This window comes from Acomys minous (assembly GCF_964271855.1).
Source record: "Acomys minous genome assembly, chromosome: 17".
Classification (NCBI taxonomy): domain Eukaryota; kingdom Metazoa; phylum Chordata; class Mammalia; order Rodentia; family Muridae; genus Acomys; species Acomys minous.
The window spans coordinates 59752942-59770525 of record NC_140500.1 but is presented as its reverse complement, the minus strand read 5'-3'; the positions used below and the strand labels follow the sequence as shown (position 1 = coordinate 59770525).

General features: G+C 48.7%; 1 protein-coding gene across 22 annotated transcripts in view; it reads left to right on the top strand.

Moving 5' to 3' along the window:
- DYSF (dysferlin) overlaps positions 1–17584 on the top strand; it is a 200235-nt gene that overhangs the window by 10435 nt on the left and 172216 nt on the right. For 13 of the 22 annotated variants that reach the window (XM_084766037.1, XM_084766032.1, XM_084766034.1 and 10 more), the window contains exon 1: positions 3798–4055. The exons of 8 other annotated variants lie outside the window; for them this stretch is intronic. In XM_084766037.1, the coding sequence (XP_084622163.1) occupies positions 3965–4055 (91 nt within the window). In that variant the 5' untranslated portion in view covers positions 3798–3964. Of the gene's footprint in view, positions 1–3796; positions 4056–17584 lie in introns of those variants that run through there. One more of the 22 variants, XM_084766039.1, reaches the window with a different exon arrangement.

Genomic DNA, 17584 nt, shown 5'->3' with positions numbered 1-17584 from the left:
ACTATGGCTTTATTCTGTGTCTATGTGCACATACACACATAAGCAGGCTCCACAGCGCCTGACTTTTCGTTACATGGGTTCTGGGTCTGGAACTTCTCTCCTCGTGTTTTCACAGCAAGCACGTTACCACCTGAGCTATTTCCATAGCCGTATTACAGCTCTAGCACTGAGGCAAAGCCCCCTGAGTGGAGGCCCCATGGAGTTTCTAAGCCCGAGTCTGAAGTCTACAAGGAAACAGCTCTGTTTGCAACGAACAGCAGGAAGACCAGGATGTTGGAGGTTCAGATGGGAAGAGGCGTCAGGATGTGTTTCAGGGCTTGGGTCACCAGATGTTGCTTTTCTGGTTTATGGAAAAGGTGTGTTTCTTGGACACAGGCCAAGGGTTTGTTGAGGTCCCTTGGAATATTCTCTAAAAATATTAGATATACCCCTCGCAGATTTCCTGTGCTGTCTGTGGTGGGCTGGAGTTGGGACAGGAAGAGAGAGAGAGAGACAGAGACAGAGAGAGAGAGAGAGAGAGAGAGAGAGAGAGAGAGAGAGCAAGCGAGAGAGAGCATGTGTGCATAGAGAGGGTAGGGGCAAAGCTCAGAGTCTTAAAAAAAAACAACAACAAAAAACAACAACCCACAGTATATAGAATTTCCCGTAGAGGGCAATGCTGTCCTCTCTGAAGAGCATTGTTGGCCTCAGGAGGTGGAGCCCTTTCTGGGAGCCCTGTGTAATGTCTACTACTTCAACTCCAGGCCAGCCCTGACCTACAGTATACTGGGAACACCAGGGCACTGAGCCAGCCCTGGCCTCTGACAATGAACAAGCAGTTTTGCAGACAGACCTTCATTACAATTGCCATGAGCACTAGGGAGCAGTGTCTCTGCTGAAGTGGCTATTTACCAGAGTGACCCAACCTAGAGGGAGGTCAGGGACTTTCTTCCCTAGGGGGACTGCTGCTTGAATTGAGACCCCCATGGGTGGGTGGAGGTGGAGTTGTGGGGTGTGGTGGGGGGGACAACAGGAAAGCAGCAGCAAGCCGACTTCCGAGCTGGAGGAGAGCTTGGAACGTTGGGGAAATAGGTAACTCTCCGGAACAGGAACTCTGGGGTCAAGGGCCTGAGAGGCCTTGACCTCTGGCACAAGGATAGGAATGCAGGGTTTTCCCAACAGAAGAGCAGGCCCTTGGGAGACCTTCATCAGGGCAGTGACCCTACACTGCTTGATGATCTCGTGACTGCAGTGTGGGTAATGGACCATATGTGTTTGGGATGATGGTGACATAGCCAGTTAGGAGCTGCCATCATCCGCAGGCAGAAGCGGATGTCAGTAGGAGGCACCAGGAGCCCGTGGACACCCCATAATGAGTGCCAGCATAATGAGTATTCAGAAGGGTGACCTAAGTCGCAATCAACTGACATTATTCTTGGCTCAAGTAGACTTAAGTGACAGTTCTAAAGCGAGGAGTCACTCACCTGAAAGCTTGAGACAGGATAAGTTCTGGATGTGTTTGTGCACTGCACACTGCCACAGAGTCATCCGGAACCAGGCAGATTCACTGCTTTCTCTGATCTGTTGTCCAGGCTACCTGGATACTTGGGTCTCACTGGCAATTGGCTCTATGCTACCTTGCTTACAGGAAGCAGGAGAGGGAGTTTGGGGTTCTTGGTTCAGGACATATACATGGGCCTGTGCCCTCACAAGAACAACTTAGGATGCAGAACCATGGCGACCTTGTCATTGGCAGGAGATAGAGCAGCATGGAGGCAAAGGTGAGAGCATCTTGTCAGCTAGGCTCTGCTAGGAGGGAAGCGGGAACCACGGGAGCAGAGTAGAGTCAGGGAGAGTAAGAGAATGGGTCCAAGCAGCCAAAGAAGATTCTGGAAAGGGGATAACCTCAGATCCCACTCCTGCAGGAATTGTCACCCTTTCAGGAGACCTTCCTCCTCCTCCTCCCCCCCTCCCCCTCCTCCTCTTCTTCTTTGTCTTTTGTTTTTCAAGACAGAGTTTCTCTGTGTAGACCTGGCTGTTCTGGACTCACTTTATAGACCAGGCTGGCCTCGAACTCACAGAGACCCACCTGCCTCTGCCTCCCCAGTGCTGGGATTAAAGGTGTGTGCCACCATGCCTGGCTGCCTTCCTCTTCTTAAGAGCGTGTCCCACAGTGCCGTCCACTGTCTACATTCCATGATGTGGAGCATCACCATCTGGAGGTGACCAGTGAGGAATGTGGGGCTCAGTGTCCTCTTAGTGAACTGTTTAGAACACACTTATAGAGAGCCCACCATGTGCAGAACCCCGTTTCAGGTGCTAAGCAGGCCACAGTAGCTAAACAAAACTCCAATTTCTTAGAGCCCATCCAATATTCTATTGGAAAGAGTGGGGGGAAAAAAAATAAAATGCAACCATTATGTAGTGATTGGTGCTGAAAAGCAGCCATGGAAGGGAGTCTCGGGGTGGGGGGTGGGGGAGGGTGCTGTGTGGCTTAGTCTGGCACTGTAGCTCAGGCAAAACAGGCAGTGGCTTCCACCAGGGTGACGATGAGAGAGCTGAGAAGGGTTATCCGGGTCTGTTTTTTAAGTTCTTTCTTTTTCCTTTTCTTCTTCTTCTTTTTCTTCTTTCTTTCTTTGAGACAGGATTTCTCTGTATACCCTTGGCTGTCCTAGAACTCACTCTGTAGACAAGGCTGGCCTTAAACTCATAGACATCCATCTGCCTCCGCCACCTAAGTGCTGGGATTAAAGGTGTGTACCACCACTGCCCAGACCTAAACCATTTTTTAAAAAATAATTATTTATGGAGAACATGCTCATTACAGCTTTTCCCTCCTCCTCTTCTTCCTCTTCCTCTTTTTCTTCCTTTGGTCATATTTTCAAGCAAAGCCCATAGGATCTGTGGTTTTGGTGGTGTGGTAAGATTTGGAAGCATGACTGGATGGCTCAAGAGAGTAGAGGAGACAGAATCGAGACAGAAAGTTTGGAGGCGCTTTGGAAGAGTGTTGTAAAAATAGTGTGTGGCTGGGGGTTTGGGTTTAGTGGTTGAGTGGTGTGGTACCTAGCACGTGTGAGCTATCAGGAGCGAGGGAGACTGGGCAACTTGAGAATCACAGTCTGATTGTAAACCGCTAAGCATCCTTTTGAGATGATTGTCTTCCCTGCCGAGCCACGCAGGGTGCAGGTATGGAGTGCACAGAGGATTTCCCCTGTGAAAGTGCTGTGCCCTTCAAAATGAAAAGGGGAGGGACCATGTCCTTTCCTCAGCTACCTGTGTAACAGCAGAGAAAAAAAGAGGGCCTCGTGTGGAGAGGCCCTTCCTAAGCTGTTAAGGGGTCTGACGACACGCCAAAGCCTGCTAAGGACCGAGATGACTTAAGGCTCATGACTTAAGTTAATTTCTCCACTAGAGTGTGAGGAGTGCAGAGATTGCTACAGTGGAGAACTGCAGGAGATCGAATGGGCAGACGCTGAGAATGCGGTATGATTTAAGTGTAGACCTCCACAACTCCAGGCGTCACGGGGAGATCCACTCCGGTGGCGCCGCCGCTGGGAGCAGCGCGGAGCCAGACCTGGCTGCGCCCGGCGCACGGGTTCACTCTTCTTCCGCGCTCTGCGCGAGACTCTTTGGACCCATGGTGCCCTAGGCGTCTACCCTGTCAGTGCTGTCCTTGCCCAGCACCCCGCAGCAGCGTTTCCTTCCCGGGAGACCCTTCAGACAAGGCCCCCGCTCTTGCTCCTCCCCGGCCACCGCCCTGAGGGTGGGCCTAGGCCGGGCTGGAAGGGAGGATCCGCCCCGTGGGTGTACCTTGTCCCAAGCGCAGCCCTGCATTCCCGGCTGACCAAGTCTCCGCGGAGGCGCAGCGGAGTCAACCGCTCTCTTGTGTAGTCAACCCGGATCTGTACGGGCCGGGTAATAGTAGTAGTGGCCCTGTCCCGCGCTCCTGCTCCCTCTTCCTCCCGCGCTCCGGTGTTGCAGAGCCATGCTCTGTTGCTTGCTGGCAAGAGCCAGCAACCTCCCCAATGTGAAGAAAGACCAGCGGCCCGACCCTGTTGCTAGCCTGATTTTCCGAGGTAAGAGCCCTGAGGCCACTTCATCCACGCTTGGGTGTCATCCGTTTTTCTGCATCCATCTTCGGGGGGCGCGGGTGTGTGTGTGTGTGTGTGTGTGTGTGTGTGTGTGTGTGTGTGTGTGTGTGTGTGTGTGTGTGTGTGTGTGTGTGTGTGTGTGTGTGTGTGTGTGTGTGTGTGTGTGTGTGTGTGTGTGTGTGTGTGTGTGTGTGTGTGTGTGTGTGTGTGTCTGTGGACCGGCTGCACTCAGATCAAAATCCACCCTGGGATTGACAGCCAGAAAACCTAACAGCAAATGCTACAGGGCTTAGGGGAAATGGAAGTACTGTGCTTGGCCAGTTGTTCTTACTTTCCTAGGACTGTACCCAGAAGGAAGGAAGGCTTGTACTTCCTGGGTAGCGGTCACAGGGTGGGTTGGAAGATGGACACGGAAGGTAGAGGTGTGATTAGGGCCACTTGACTGGTCTGTGGGCGTTTTAACAGTTCTCTTTGAAAGTTACGTCTCATCCATCTATCTACCCCATGGATCATGACTGAACACCGTCAGTTTGAATGGCCAAACCTCAAGCAGAAGAAAGTGGAACCTATGGCTAGGGCTTCGGCTCAGAAGTCTGAGGGGGTATCTGGGAAGCCTCGCTTTGTGCTGCTTAGACTAGAAAGGCTTTTTCTGTCAAGAGTCTGCACTTTGCTCCACTCGCCAGGCCCCTTCACCTTGGCTTCAGGCAGATTCCCAAGGGAGGGGGTGTCTCAGGAGGGGAAAGGGAAGAGGAAGGTCCTGTCAGAATCAAGAGAAGGAACAATTGTGGTGAGTCAGGACCCCAGTTCTACAGCGAAAGATAAATAAAGGGAGGAGCAGAGGGGGCCTTCCTCTCACCAGGAACTCTACTCTGGGCCTCTGTGGGATCGGAAGATACAGAAAAAGCCACTGGAGAGAAACCGAGGCAGGGCTTGTCACAGAAGCGTTAACCTTTGTGACATCAGTTGGCGTCACCAAGGACCCAAGTTTTCTGTCTACTCTACCAAGCCGTCCCCACCCCCCTCCCCTCCTCAAGTAATAGTTACAGACGAATGACACAGTGAACAAATCGAACTCTAGATCAGGTTGTTTATTCTCGACAAGGGTGACTTAAATATTTATTTTCTGCAAAGTGTGATTTAAAACATCTTAGGTGGCGCTGCTAGCTCCCTTGACTGGTGACTTGCCAGGGTGTTCTTAATGTAAGGTAACTTTAAGACAGGGGTCTTCCTTCTCTCCCTCCTCCTCAGGTGTTGTCTAGAGTTTCACTGAAGAGAAATTGTTGAGGGCAGTTGGATGTAGCTCAGTGGTAGAGCACTTTCTTTGTATGGCGACCTCTGACTGCAGGTTCTATTAACTTTTCTCATTTCTTTCTTTCTCACTGGCTTAGAATTTGCCAGGTCAATGAAGCTGGTTGGGCAGCAAGCCCTGGGGTTTTACCTGTCTCTGCCCCCTCCCAATGCTGGCCTTACAAAGATATGCCACCACAGCTGGGTTTTGATTGTTTGTTTATTTTAACATAAAACTTTGGTCCCTCCTGCTAGCTAGGCAACCGTTTTCCTTCATCAGGATCCCGGGCCACTGGCAGAGCATTTTCCCATCACGAATGAATAAGCCCTTCAGTTTTATCCATAGCCCAAACCAACCAGAACACAATGCCAGATACAATAGCACTGAGAACGGGCATTGCCCTTGTGTCAGGTAGGTGACCACAACTGCCAAGGCCCCACTTGGCTGTCACCCTGGCTCAGGTCATCCTCCCCAAATCTCAGCACTCCCACCTGTATGTTTATGTGCACAGATAAGAAACACGTAACGCGTCCAGCAGGGCTGAGAGTCAACCTCAGCATCCGTATTACCACCTTCTCCAAGAAGGCGCCCAAAAAGTCCCCTGGCTTTCAGTAGGCCCCTGTCTATAGCTGCAACAGAACTTTGTTGGGTCTATTCAGATGCCAGGACTCCTGGGCACAGCCACCTGTCTTGGTAATGGGCTGGCCTATCCTCTGCTTAGCAGGATATGGCTTTCCACATCTGGCCCCTAGGCTCCCTCAAACTGGATGTGGTCCTCATTCTTCCTGGTACCTGAGAGTCACCTGCGGAGTATGTTTGAAAATTGTTCTGGGTACCACCTGGGAACCTAAGGATCTCCTTTAACATATATCTGATGCACGCTATTCTGGAGATGATGCCATGGGCAAAATAAGCATTGTTCATGGATACTGGGGTTGAGTTAATGCCTCACCACTAGAATCAGACCCAGGGTTTATGAAGCACCCAGTTTGGGGATCTCCACCCTACGGTACACCAGAATGGTGGAAAGACCTTTATTAAAGCTCATTGCCAAAGCTCACTGGCCTATGGGGTGAGGCTCAGCAGGGTATTCCTGACCAGGCACAGTAAAGGGTGATAGGCAGGGCGCTCAATGCCTTTGAGTCATAGAAGGCCGGAGGCCTGCTTGCTGAGAAGCCAGCATGTAGCTGAGATATGTGGGTCTGGACTGGCCTCACCCTGCAGTTGTTGCCTGGGCATTCCAGCTTCAGATGTAATTTCAGGACCTGCCTCCTAAAATAGATTCTGGGCTCTGGGACGTTGGTCTGGCTTCCCCATTTGAGGACCTCAGGATACAGGCTATTAATTAATGCCGGTCATGTCTTTGTTCTTGTAGTCAATGAATAAATGACTTAACCGAAATTGCCATGAATGACTGGGTACACATAGATCTTTTTCGGCCATCATTTGTATGAATGAGCAGTTTCGGCTTCCTTTCCTACAGCGCTTGCCGGCTCTCTTCTGCCCTGACCATTTTCCATCCTGTAATGCAATTATTTATATCCCTCTATTCATATGTTCTGTTCACTGAACAAATATTTACTGAGCATACATACTAAACACCTATTGACATTCTGGATGCTGGTGACGCATCTCAGGACAAAACCAGTCCCCTGGCGCTTTGGAGTCCACATGTTCCTGGATTTGCACATCTTGGCTAGGAAGCCAGGAGGCCTTGCTCCCCTTCCCTGTCTCTCTCTCTCTCTCTCTCTCTCTCTCTCTCTCTCTCTCTCTCTCTCTCTCTCTCTCTGTCTCTCTCTCTCTCTCTTGTTCATTGATTGGGTCCCCTCTCCCCCTGCACCCCCTTCTGTCTCCCAGGCAGGATCAGGGGTCTTACAGGACCAGCTGTCCCCAGGGAGTACTTGTGCCTCACCTGCCAGGAGGGGCAGGAGGACCACTGAGGTGGGTTTGGTTCCTTGGGGGGAAGCTGTGTCAACGTCTGGGAACATTTCGGGTTGACAGTCCCCCGGGAGCAGGTGGCTACTGGAACGCAAGTGCTCACAGGCCAGCACTGCTGTTCAAGAACCCACGGTACGTGGTGCAGGCGCCACAGAGATCACAGCAAGGATTTGCGTGGCCCCAAATGTGAATAGTGCAGGGCACAGAGACTCTGCTGTGATGGATGGCATCGTGGTCCAGGCGTAGAGCCTGGCTGTCTGTGCCCTGCACTAGAGTTCCCCACACTCCCTTCCTTTTTCTCTGGAGAACCCCAGGAAGTTTGCATATTCAAAAATAAGCCAAGGTAGCACACATAGGGCCTGCACAGGCGTAAGCCAGAAGGGATCCTAGTGCTGAGAGGGGAAGTGGACACAGGCCCCATCCTTAACCCAGAAGTTATCTCCAACAATAACCACTCACAAAGGAAAGATCAGTTTTCTCGAATGAAGTCTCACTGGGTTTACAAACCATATTTAAGAGCAGGCCCTAGGCCCAGCTCTATATAGCCAACACAAAACAAACTCGGTGGTATTTTTGGAGAATTAAAAAAAAAAGATTTATTTATTTATTGTTATGTATACAGTGCTCTGCCTGCATGTACACCTGCAGGCCAGAAGAGGGCACCAGGTCACATTATGGATGGTTGTGAGCCGCCATGTAGCTCCTGGGAATTGAACTCAGGACCTTTGGAGGAGTAGTCAGTGCCCTTAACCTGTGAGCCATCTCTCCAGCCCAAGAACTTCTTTTTAAATTGTGGAAATACTTAGGGACTCAACGTTGCATGCATAGTAGCTTCTTGTACTCAGCACCCTGCCTCCCTAGTGGCAACATGTTTATAACCTAAATGCTTTTTTTAAAAAAGAAGATTTATTTATTTAATGTAATGAGTATTCTATCTGCATGCACCCCTGCAGGCCAGAAGAGGGCATCAGATCACATTATAGATTATTATGAGCCGCCATGTGGTTGCTGGGAATTGAACTCAGGACCTCTGGAAGAGCAGTCAGTGCTCTTAACCTCTGAGCCATCTCTCCAGCCTCTCGAGAATTCTTTTCTTCTCATGATGCTTCATCTGGGAGGGACAGGGAAAGGGAAGAAGGGGAGCAAGGCCTCCAGGGTTCCTAGCCAGGCATTCACCATGTAGGGGGCATGTAAGTCCAGGAACGTGTGGACTCCAAAGCACCAGGGGACTGATTTTGCCCTGAGATGCATCTCTAGCATCTAGAGTATCAGTGGGTGCATAAGTTGTGATAAAGCATTATCACACACACACACACACACACACACACACACACACACACACACACACACATTGCAATATATAATATATATTGTCTTATAAGTCTTTTGTTCATATATTATGGTTTTCAGTTTTGTGTCTTTTATGGGATTTCTGTGTGTGCAAGTATGTGAGCCTCTGGTGTCCATATGTGTTTTCTTTAGCTCTTTTTTCCTATTTGTTTTGTCCTATTCTGGCTTGTTTGTTTTGATCTTATCTTGTTTTATTTTTTAGATGCCTATTTATATTATAATGAGGGAGAGAAAGGAAGGATGTGGATTTAGGTGGTGTCTTAGAATTTCCAGCACAGAATTTCCATTGCTGTGATGGAACATCAAGACAAAAACCAAGATGAGGAGGAGAGGGTTTATCTGGTTTGCATTTCCGCACTGGAGTCCATCACTGAAGGAAGTCAGAACAGAAACTCAGACAGGGCAGGGATCTGGGGGCAGGAGCTGATGCACAGGGCAGAGGCCATGGAGGGGGGAGGGGGGTGCTGCTTCCTGGCTTGCTCATCATGGCTTGCTCAGCCTGCTTTCTTTCTTTCTTTCTTTCTTTCTTTCTTTCTTTCTTTCTTTCTTTCTTTCTTTCTCTCTTCCTCTCTTCCTTTCCTTCTCTGTTTCTCTTGGTTTTTCGAGACAGAGTTTCTCTGTATAATAGCCTTGGCTGTTCTAGACTGTCTTTGTAGACCAGGCTGGCCTTGAACTCACAGAGAGCCGCCTGCCTCTGCCTCCTGAGTGCTCGGATTAAAGTCATGCGCCACTATGCCCGGTTTCAGCCTGCTTTCTTATACAACCCAGAACCACCAGCCCAGGGTTGGCACCGCCCACAGTGAGCTGGGTCCTCCCACACCAATCGCTAATTAAGAAAATGCCCTACAGCTAGATTTTATGGAGGCTTTTTTTTTTTTAATTGAGGATCTCTCCTTTCTGTTAACTCTAGCTTGTGTCAAATTGACATAAAACTAGCCAAGACAAAGGGGTGGGGAAATGGAAAACCATAGACAAAATGTATTGTACAAAGTATATTTTCTAAATATATTTATTGTTATTTCACATGCATTGGTGTTTTGCCTGCATGTATGTCTGTTTGAGAGTGTCAGGTCCCCTGCAAGTAGAGTTACACACAGTTATGAGCTGCCATGTGGGCTGGGAACTGGACCTGGGTCCTCTGGAAAAGGAGCCAGCTCTCTTAACCCCTGAGCCCTCTTTCCAGCCCCTCCCAATCTATTTTTGATTAAAAAACAAGTAATAAAAACAAAATGAAAGAAATAATCTGCCGGGCGTGGTGGCTGGCACATGCCTATAATCCCAGCACTCGGGAGGCAGAGGCAGGTGGATCGCTGTGAGTTCAAGGCCAGCCTGGTCTACAAATCGAGTCCAGAACAGCCAAGGCTACACAGAGAAACCCTATCTCGAAAAACCAAAAAAAAAAAAAAAAAAAAAAGAAATAATCCAAGGGTACTTTCTGTGTTGGTTCTTATTCTTCTACAAAACTCTTTTAGAAAGTCCGTGGAGTGTTTTATTTGGTGGATGGACAATAATTAATTCAATTAATTCTCCTTTGATGAGTGTTTAGATCATATCACTTTTACTTTCTTCTCCCCTCCTCCCCACCCCCTTTTTGAGACAAGGAAGGTCTTGCTATGTAGCCCAGGCTGGCTTTGTACTTTGATGAATCTTCTGTCTCAGTTTCCCAATTGCCGGTATACATGTTTTTACCATGCCAGGCTCTATATCATGTTTAAATAGTTATAACTTTTGTTTGTTTGGTTGTTTTGTTTTTTTTGGTTTTTTGAGACAAGGTTTCTCTGTGTCACCTTGGCTGTCCTGGAACTCACTCTATAGACCAGGCTGGCCTCAAACTCACAGAGATCTGCCTGCCTCTGCTTCCCAGAGTCTGGGATTAGAGGTGTGTGCCACCACCATCTGGCGGGGGCTCATTTTCTTAAGATCTGTACATTTCTAACTATCTCTTGAGGTTCATATAAATTTGTTGGGCTGCGGGATTAGCGTAGGTGGTGAAGTGCTTGCCTAGCCTGCATGAACTTCAGAGTCCGGTGCCCATCACTGTGTAAAACCACGCGTGATGATTCAGACCCTTAATCCCAGGTTTTGGAGGTAGAAGCAGGAGGATCAGAAGTTAGGTCATTCTAGGCTCCACAGAGAGTTCAAGGTCAGCCTGGGTTACCTGAGACCCCGTCTTTTTTTTTTTTTTTTTTTTTTTTGGTTTTTTCGAGACAGAGTTTCTCTGTGTAGGAGATCCCGTCTTAAAAGTATTATAAATGATATTTCAAGACAAACTATTAGCATTAATTCTTACTGGGTTACCCTTTAAGAGGTGGGAAGTATTTGTTTTTAAAGCTAGTTATAAGTACTCTTTACTTATTAAGAATAGTAACATTTTGTTATAGGTGTTTCAGTTAATTTTTAAAAAGTTTATGTGTGTCTCTGTGAATCCTATGCATGCCTGGTATCCCTGGAGGTCAGAGGTAGACATTGGTTCCCCTGGAACTGGAGTCAGAGATGTTGTGAGGCACCATGTGGATGCTAAGATTCAAACCCACGTCCTCTGGAAGAGGAACCAATGCTCTTATGCACTGAACCTTTTCTTGTTTGTTTCTCTAGTTGACAAAATTGCATAGGGCTGGGTGTGGTGAAGCTTGCTTATTATCCAAGCACGTGGGGGGGCAGAGGCAGCAAGAGCTCAAGAGTTCAAGGCCAGCCTGGACTGTATGAGACCGTCTTTAAAAAGCAGCAACAAGAAATTTTGTATACGACTCTCTTCTCCAGTCTCAAGCAGACATCTTACTTTGGAGAACATCTTTCTGTGAGTGTACCCCTGGGCAGCCGTGGTAACCAGTGTTCTTCCCTGCCACTTCTTTCCTGAGCTGTATGATTCTACCCAGGGTTAGACACATGAGGAGGGGGTGATTGAAGGTGGGAGGGGCCGTGCTTTGCTGGTGAGGTGGGCGGCACACATGTAGGTCATGGGGTGCCCAGGCCTGAGTCCACAGACAGGAGATGGCTGTCCCTCACCAAGTTTAGGGTTACCTTCTTTTCCCCTCTATTGGCAGTAGTTTACTGACACTGGGATTTCTATTGTTTTCTTTGACTTGTGACTAATGGGACTGGGGCATAAGGAGAGCACTGCATGTAGCAAGGCCACAGCAGGTATCTGTGGGATGAGCAAGAGGCTCCTGCGGTGTCAGGAAGCTCTGTAACTTCTGAGCCAGAAAATTCTGTCCCCCTGGCTCAGGAGCAGAAGCAGCCATGACCCTTCCCTGAACTGGCAATTTAAGGAAGTCTTGGCTCAGGGTTTGAAGCTAGGATCCATCACTGCAGGGAAGTGGTGGCCACAAAGCTTAGAGTGTTTGGCCACCTTTAATCAGGAAGTAGAGAGAGACACAAAAGCTGGCCTGGAGCTAGCCGTCTCCTTTTTATTCAGTTGGGCAGTTAAGGTAGGCCTTCCTCAGTCAGCCTCACCTAAGAAGCACTCAGACCCGCCCAGAAATTTGTGTCCAGGGTGATTCTAGATGCGTCAGCTTGACAGTGTATTAACAGCTAACGTCTCCCTGTTGTTGCTGTTCTCTGTTTTCTCTCTAGTGGGGTTCTCAGGGGCTCCCCATGTGTTCTCGAGATCAGAACCTTTACCCCACCCTCTGTCCACTCTTACACTGGTCAGTAGCTCCCCAGGCCTACTGACTTGCCTTCACCATCTTACCCCAAGGACTTTAGAAAGATTGTGATAAGATGCATAGTATGTAAGTTTATCTCTTCCTCTTTCTTTCAAAGGTAGGGACAAGGTCTAGCTGTGTAGGCCTGGCAGGCCTAGAACTTATATATCGGCTGGCTTTGAATCTACAGTAATCTTTCTGCCTCTGCTTTCTAAATTCTGAGATTATAGATATGTGCTATCATGCCTGGCTAAAATCTTAACCAATTTTTTTTTTGGTTTTGTTTTGTTTTTCCGAGACAGGGTTTCTCTGTGTAACAGTCCCGCCTGTCCTAGAATTTGCTCTGTAGACTAGACTCGCCTCTAACTCACAGAGATTCCACCTGCCTCTGCCTCTCTAGTGCTGGCATTAAAGGTATGCATCACCACACAGCCGGTTTTTGTTGTTGTTGTTTTGTTGTTGTTGTTGTTGTTGTTTTTGTTTTGTTTTGTTTTACCAATTTTAAGTGTTAAATTTGGTGGTATTAAATATAGTCGCGGCCTGGGTGTTGCAGCACATTCCTCAATCCCAGCACTCAGGGGCAGAGGCAGGCCACTCTCTGAGTTCAAAGTCAGTGTGGTATTAGTAAGTCCATTCACAGGTCTTGGGGTGAGTCTAGGGGGGATAGCGTGTGCTTGGCATGCACTCAGCCCTGGGCGTCTTCCTTAGCACATACTTCTCCCAAACAAACAGCAAAACCTTCCCAGAGACAAAAACTAAAACCCAGCAAAACTAGGAAAACCCCATCCAGATGGTCGTGCCTTAGTTACCATCTTGTATCTCTAGAACACTTCCCAGAGTTCCATACTCAGTAAACACTTCCGTGTCTCTCTCCCCAACCCCCTAGGCTACCACCATCTTCCTCTGCCCCTGCGATCCTGACTGATCCAGGTACCCTGCACCAGGATCATACATTTCCTTCCTGCCTTCTTTCCTTCTCCTCTTTTTTCACGTGTGTGTGTGTGTGTGTGTGTGTGTGTGTGTGTGTGTGTGTGTTATCAGCAGAGCTACACAGTCTGGATGAGACCCAGGCTTCCCTACAGTTAATCTTGGGTTCTGGGCACCTGATGAGCTGTGTGAATGTTTCTTTCCTTTAAAAAGAAAAAGTTTGATGCCGGGCATGGTGGCTCAGGCCTTTAATCCTAGCACTCGGGAGGCAGAGGCAGGTGGATCGCTGTGAGTTCGAGGCCAGCCTGGTTTACAAAGTCCAGGATAACCAAGGCTAACACAGAGAGACCCTGTGTTGCAAAACCAACCAACAAACAAAACAACAAAAACAAACAAACAACCCTCCCCAAAAAGAAAAAGTTTGCATTTCTATGTATGTTATTCCTACAAACATACGCACACACACACACACACACACACACACACACACACACACACACACAAACACACATGAACACACATGAAGGTCTTAGGTCAGCCTTGCCTGTTATTCCTCAGGAACTGTTCACCTAGTTTTTTGAGACAGGGTCTCTTGCACTAGAACCTGGGACTCACCCATTCCGTTAGGCTGGCTGGCCAGCAAGCCCCAGGGAATTCTGTCTCTGCTCCCCAGCACTAGGTTTACAAGCGCAGGCTACCATACCTGGCTGGCCATGTGTCCAGTGCGTAGACCGCAGGCCCTCATGCTTGTACGGCAAGTCACTACAGAGCCTTGGTGTCTCCTTTTTTTGCTTGTTCTTCTTTGGCGTTGTAGTTCCGGAAGTGGCTCCTCCCAAGCCCACCTGGAAGGGTCTGAGAGTTCACTCTCCTAGTCAAGACTTCATAAGATCCCACTATGGTTGTCCTCTGTTGTGTTCATCTTCAGGGAATCCAGGAGGTAGAAAGTAGTTAAAAGGCACTTAGGTCAGGGCTGTCACGCATATTGCCTAATTACGTTAGCATGGAGCGCCAGGAAATGAGTTTCCAAATGGGCCACTCAAGAGGGACAGTATGTGGAATGTTCCATGGTACTTGTGGAAGCCACAGGAAGTAGATCAATGATAGGAGAGAGGAAGTAGATACTTAGCTTTCATCTCCTGTCTCGTCAAACCTCTACAGTAGACACCGGCCAGTGTGCTGCTGGGAGCTGAGGCCTAGGAGGCACACAATGCCGCAATGCCTGTAGATGTCAGAGGACAACCTCAGGTGTCAGTTCTCACTTCCAGCCTTGTTTGGGACAGGGTCTGTCTTGTTTACTGCTGCGTATGCCAGGCTACCGGCTTCTGGCAATTCTCCGGTGTCCAGCATCCAGCTCCTGGTAGGGGGGCTGGGATTGATATTATTGTATTCAGCACCCATGGGTGATCGAGATCCTAACTCAGGTCTCTAAGCTCGTGTGACAAGTGCTTTACTCCTGAACCATATTCATAGACCCCAGGGCTCCTTATCAAGTGAGAGCCATGACAGCGTGGAAGCAACCTACCCAGGGCAGGCCTAGGAAAACACTGAGAAGACACCGGTGCCCTTTCCAGCATGCCTCTGTCCCGTGGTGCCTTATTTATTTATTTATTTATTTTGTACAGTGTTCTATTGCATGTACACTTGCAGGCCAGAAGAGGGCATTAGATCACATTACAGTTGCTTGTGAGCCACCATGTGGTTGCTGGGAATTGAACTCAGGACCTCTGGAAGAGCAGCCAGTGCTCTTAACCTCTGGGCCATCTCTCCAGCCCCTAAATATTTATTTTTATTTTTATTACTTTCATTTATTTTGGCTACTTGTTTCTCCCATGTGTGTGTGTGTGTGTGTGTGTGTACGTGCGCACGTTTCTGTGTGGGTGCTTTGTGTGTGGGGGTACATGCACGTGCATGCAGTTGTGCTTACTGACCAGAAGGGGGCATTGTGTCCTCTGGAGCTGTAGTTATAGGTGGTTGTGAGCTCCCTGATGTGGGTGTTGGGAATAGAACTGGATCCTCTGCAAGAGCGGTGCATGCTTTCAACTGCTGAGCCATCTCTTGAGCCCCTTACCATTATTTTAAATTGACTACCAGTTTTGCTTTGAGACAGGCCCAGGCCTCAGCCTCCTAAGAGCTAGGATGACAGTCATGAGCAGCTAAATGGATTACTAAGTAAATCAGTTTCAGTTTCTAAATCCCCAGTGACTTAGAAGAACAGCATTCTGGGACCCAGAAGTTTGAGCGTGTGCACAAACTGTTTGCTGCTTTACGCGTCTTCAGAGCCCACCAACCCCAGGGATTTACAAACAGGAGTTGGGTGGGTGCTGGGGGCCTCACCCTCTTCCACAATCTCTAGGGAAACACGAGCAGGCTGAACAACTAGGAGACTGGCTAAGCCCAGACCCAGCTCAACTCTGGAGGACTCCGGCTCCGGCTCCAGGAACACACTCTAGATCGTTGAAGCGATTTCATGCTCTGTGCACCCGGCATAGACCACAGGCTCCTTAATGGGGAATCTGTGGGTACTACAGAAAGGGCTGGAGGCCAGGCTGAGGTGAGGGTTCCTTGGCTGACTGACCCCTTCCCTTCTGTTACTGTGCGGTCAAACACCATGTTCCTGATGCTCCCTAAGAAAGTGGGGCAGGTGCAGTGGTCCATGCGCCTGTCTGAACAGAGTGGCTGTGCCTAGCTTCATCAGCTCCTTTGGCCCTTCTCTGCATAGCTGCTTTCTCTCTAGTTCTGGCCATCTTTGGCGGAGGGAGGTCTGTATCATAGTGCACTTGGTAGGACCCTCCTCACTCTGGTACTGTCAACTCACTGTGTAGCCTCTTTCTTGGGGTTCACCCTGAGAGGAGAGCAGACCTGCCTGCCCCAGCAGAGACCAGGGCTGCAAGCCAGGCCCAGCTTTGTTATGAACCCAGTCTGCCCACATGGTCTAACGTTCATCCCTAGAACCAGTTTTCCCTTGGGTATCATCTGCGTCTTTCCTTCGCGGCTCATTGGCTCATTGCACTAGGGATGGGCACCCAGTCCTTCGTGCTCCCTGGTACATAAGTGCTGCAGTTACCTAAGGTCACAGGGGTCAGCTCTCAGGTGGCAAGGTGTTAGTTCTACTAGCTGTCTACCCCGGAGCCAGCCTGCTTTCCTTCAGCGGCACGAGCCAGAGAGGGTTACTTGGGTCTGCTGGTCTCCCACAAACCCTTTCTAGGTTCTCAGCGAGGAGGGCACATTTTGTTTTACTGCAGGTAAAATTCACAATCAAATCCATCATTTTAACCAATTAAGGTGGCCCCGGTGGCATAGGTCTATTATCCTAGCTATTTGGGAGGCTGAGGCGGGAGGATCCAAAGCTCTAGAAGGAGTTCGCTGAAGACACTGACTGAGATTTTATCTCAAAAGAAAAGCAAAGAAATATAGGTCGTGGCTGTGGATTAGTTGTGGCTCAGCAGTATCAGCAGTAGAGTGCTTGCCTAGTGTCTGAACAACAACCCTGGGGTCAATCCCTGGAGTCGCAGAAAAAAACAAAACAAAACAAAACAACAACAAAACCCAAAATGAACACTCTAGATGATTTTAGGTTAACTCTTTTTTTTTTTTTTTTTTTTTTTTTGGCTTTTTCGAGACAGGGTTTCTCTGTGTAGCCTTGGCTGTCCTGGACTTGCTTTGTAGGCCAGGCTGGCCTCGAACTCATAGCCATCCACCTGCCTCTACTTCCCAAGTACTGGGTCTAAAGATGTGCACCACCACGTCCGGTTCTTTAGGTTAACTAATACACATCAGTTATGATCTAATTTGAGAACATTGTCCTCCAAACTCATAGCTGTCAATCACTCCCAGTCCCTCTCCTCCCTGCTGTACCCCTGGGGACACCATGTCTGTGGATTTGCTCACTCTGGACATTTTATGTAAATGCAATAACACAATATGTAGAGGTATCTGGTTCTTAAAAATCTTTGAAAAGATCTTTAAAAAATCTTCTTGGAAGATTCTTCATGTTTGTTTATTAATTTTATTTTTATCATTAAAAAATTTTTGTTTGAGACAGTCTTCTAGGTAGCCCAGCCTGGCTTCAAACTCACTCTGTAGCTAAGGATGCTGGTCCTCCTGCCTCCATCCCCTGATCCGTCTCCTAGTACATCACCACACTTAGTGCAGAGCACAGAGCCTTGGACCAACTGAGCTCCATCATCAGCCCTTAGTGTTCATTTTCACAAGAGGTCCGAAAAGTCAGGAAGGGGTTGGAGATGTAGTTCAGTAGGATGCTTGCCTAGTACAGTGGGGGCTGGGTTAACTTTCAGGGCAGAGTTAAGTGACTTAACTCATGAGGGGTCAGCGCAGACGTTTTCTCCTCCTCCTCCTCTTCTTCTTCC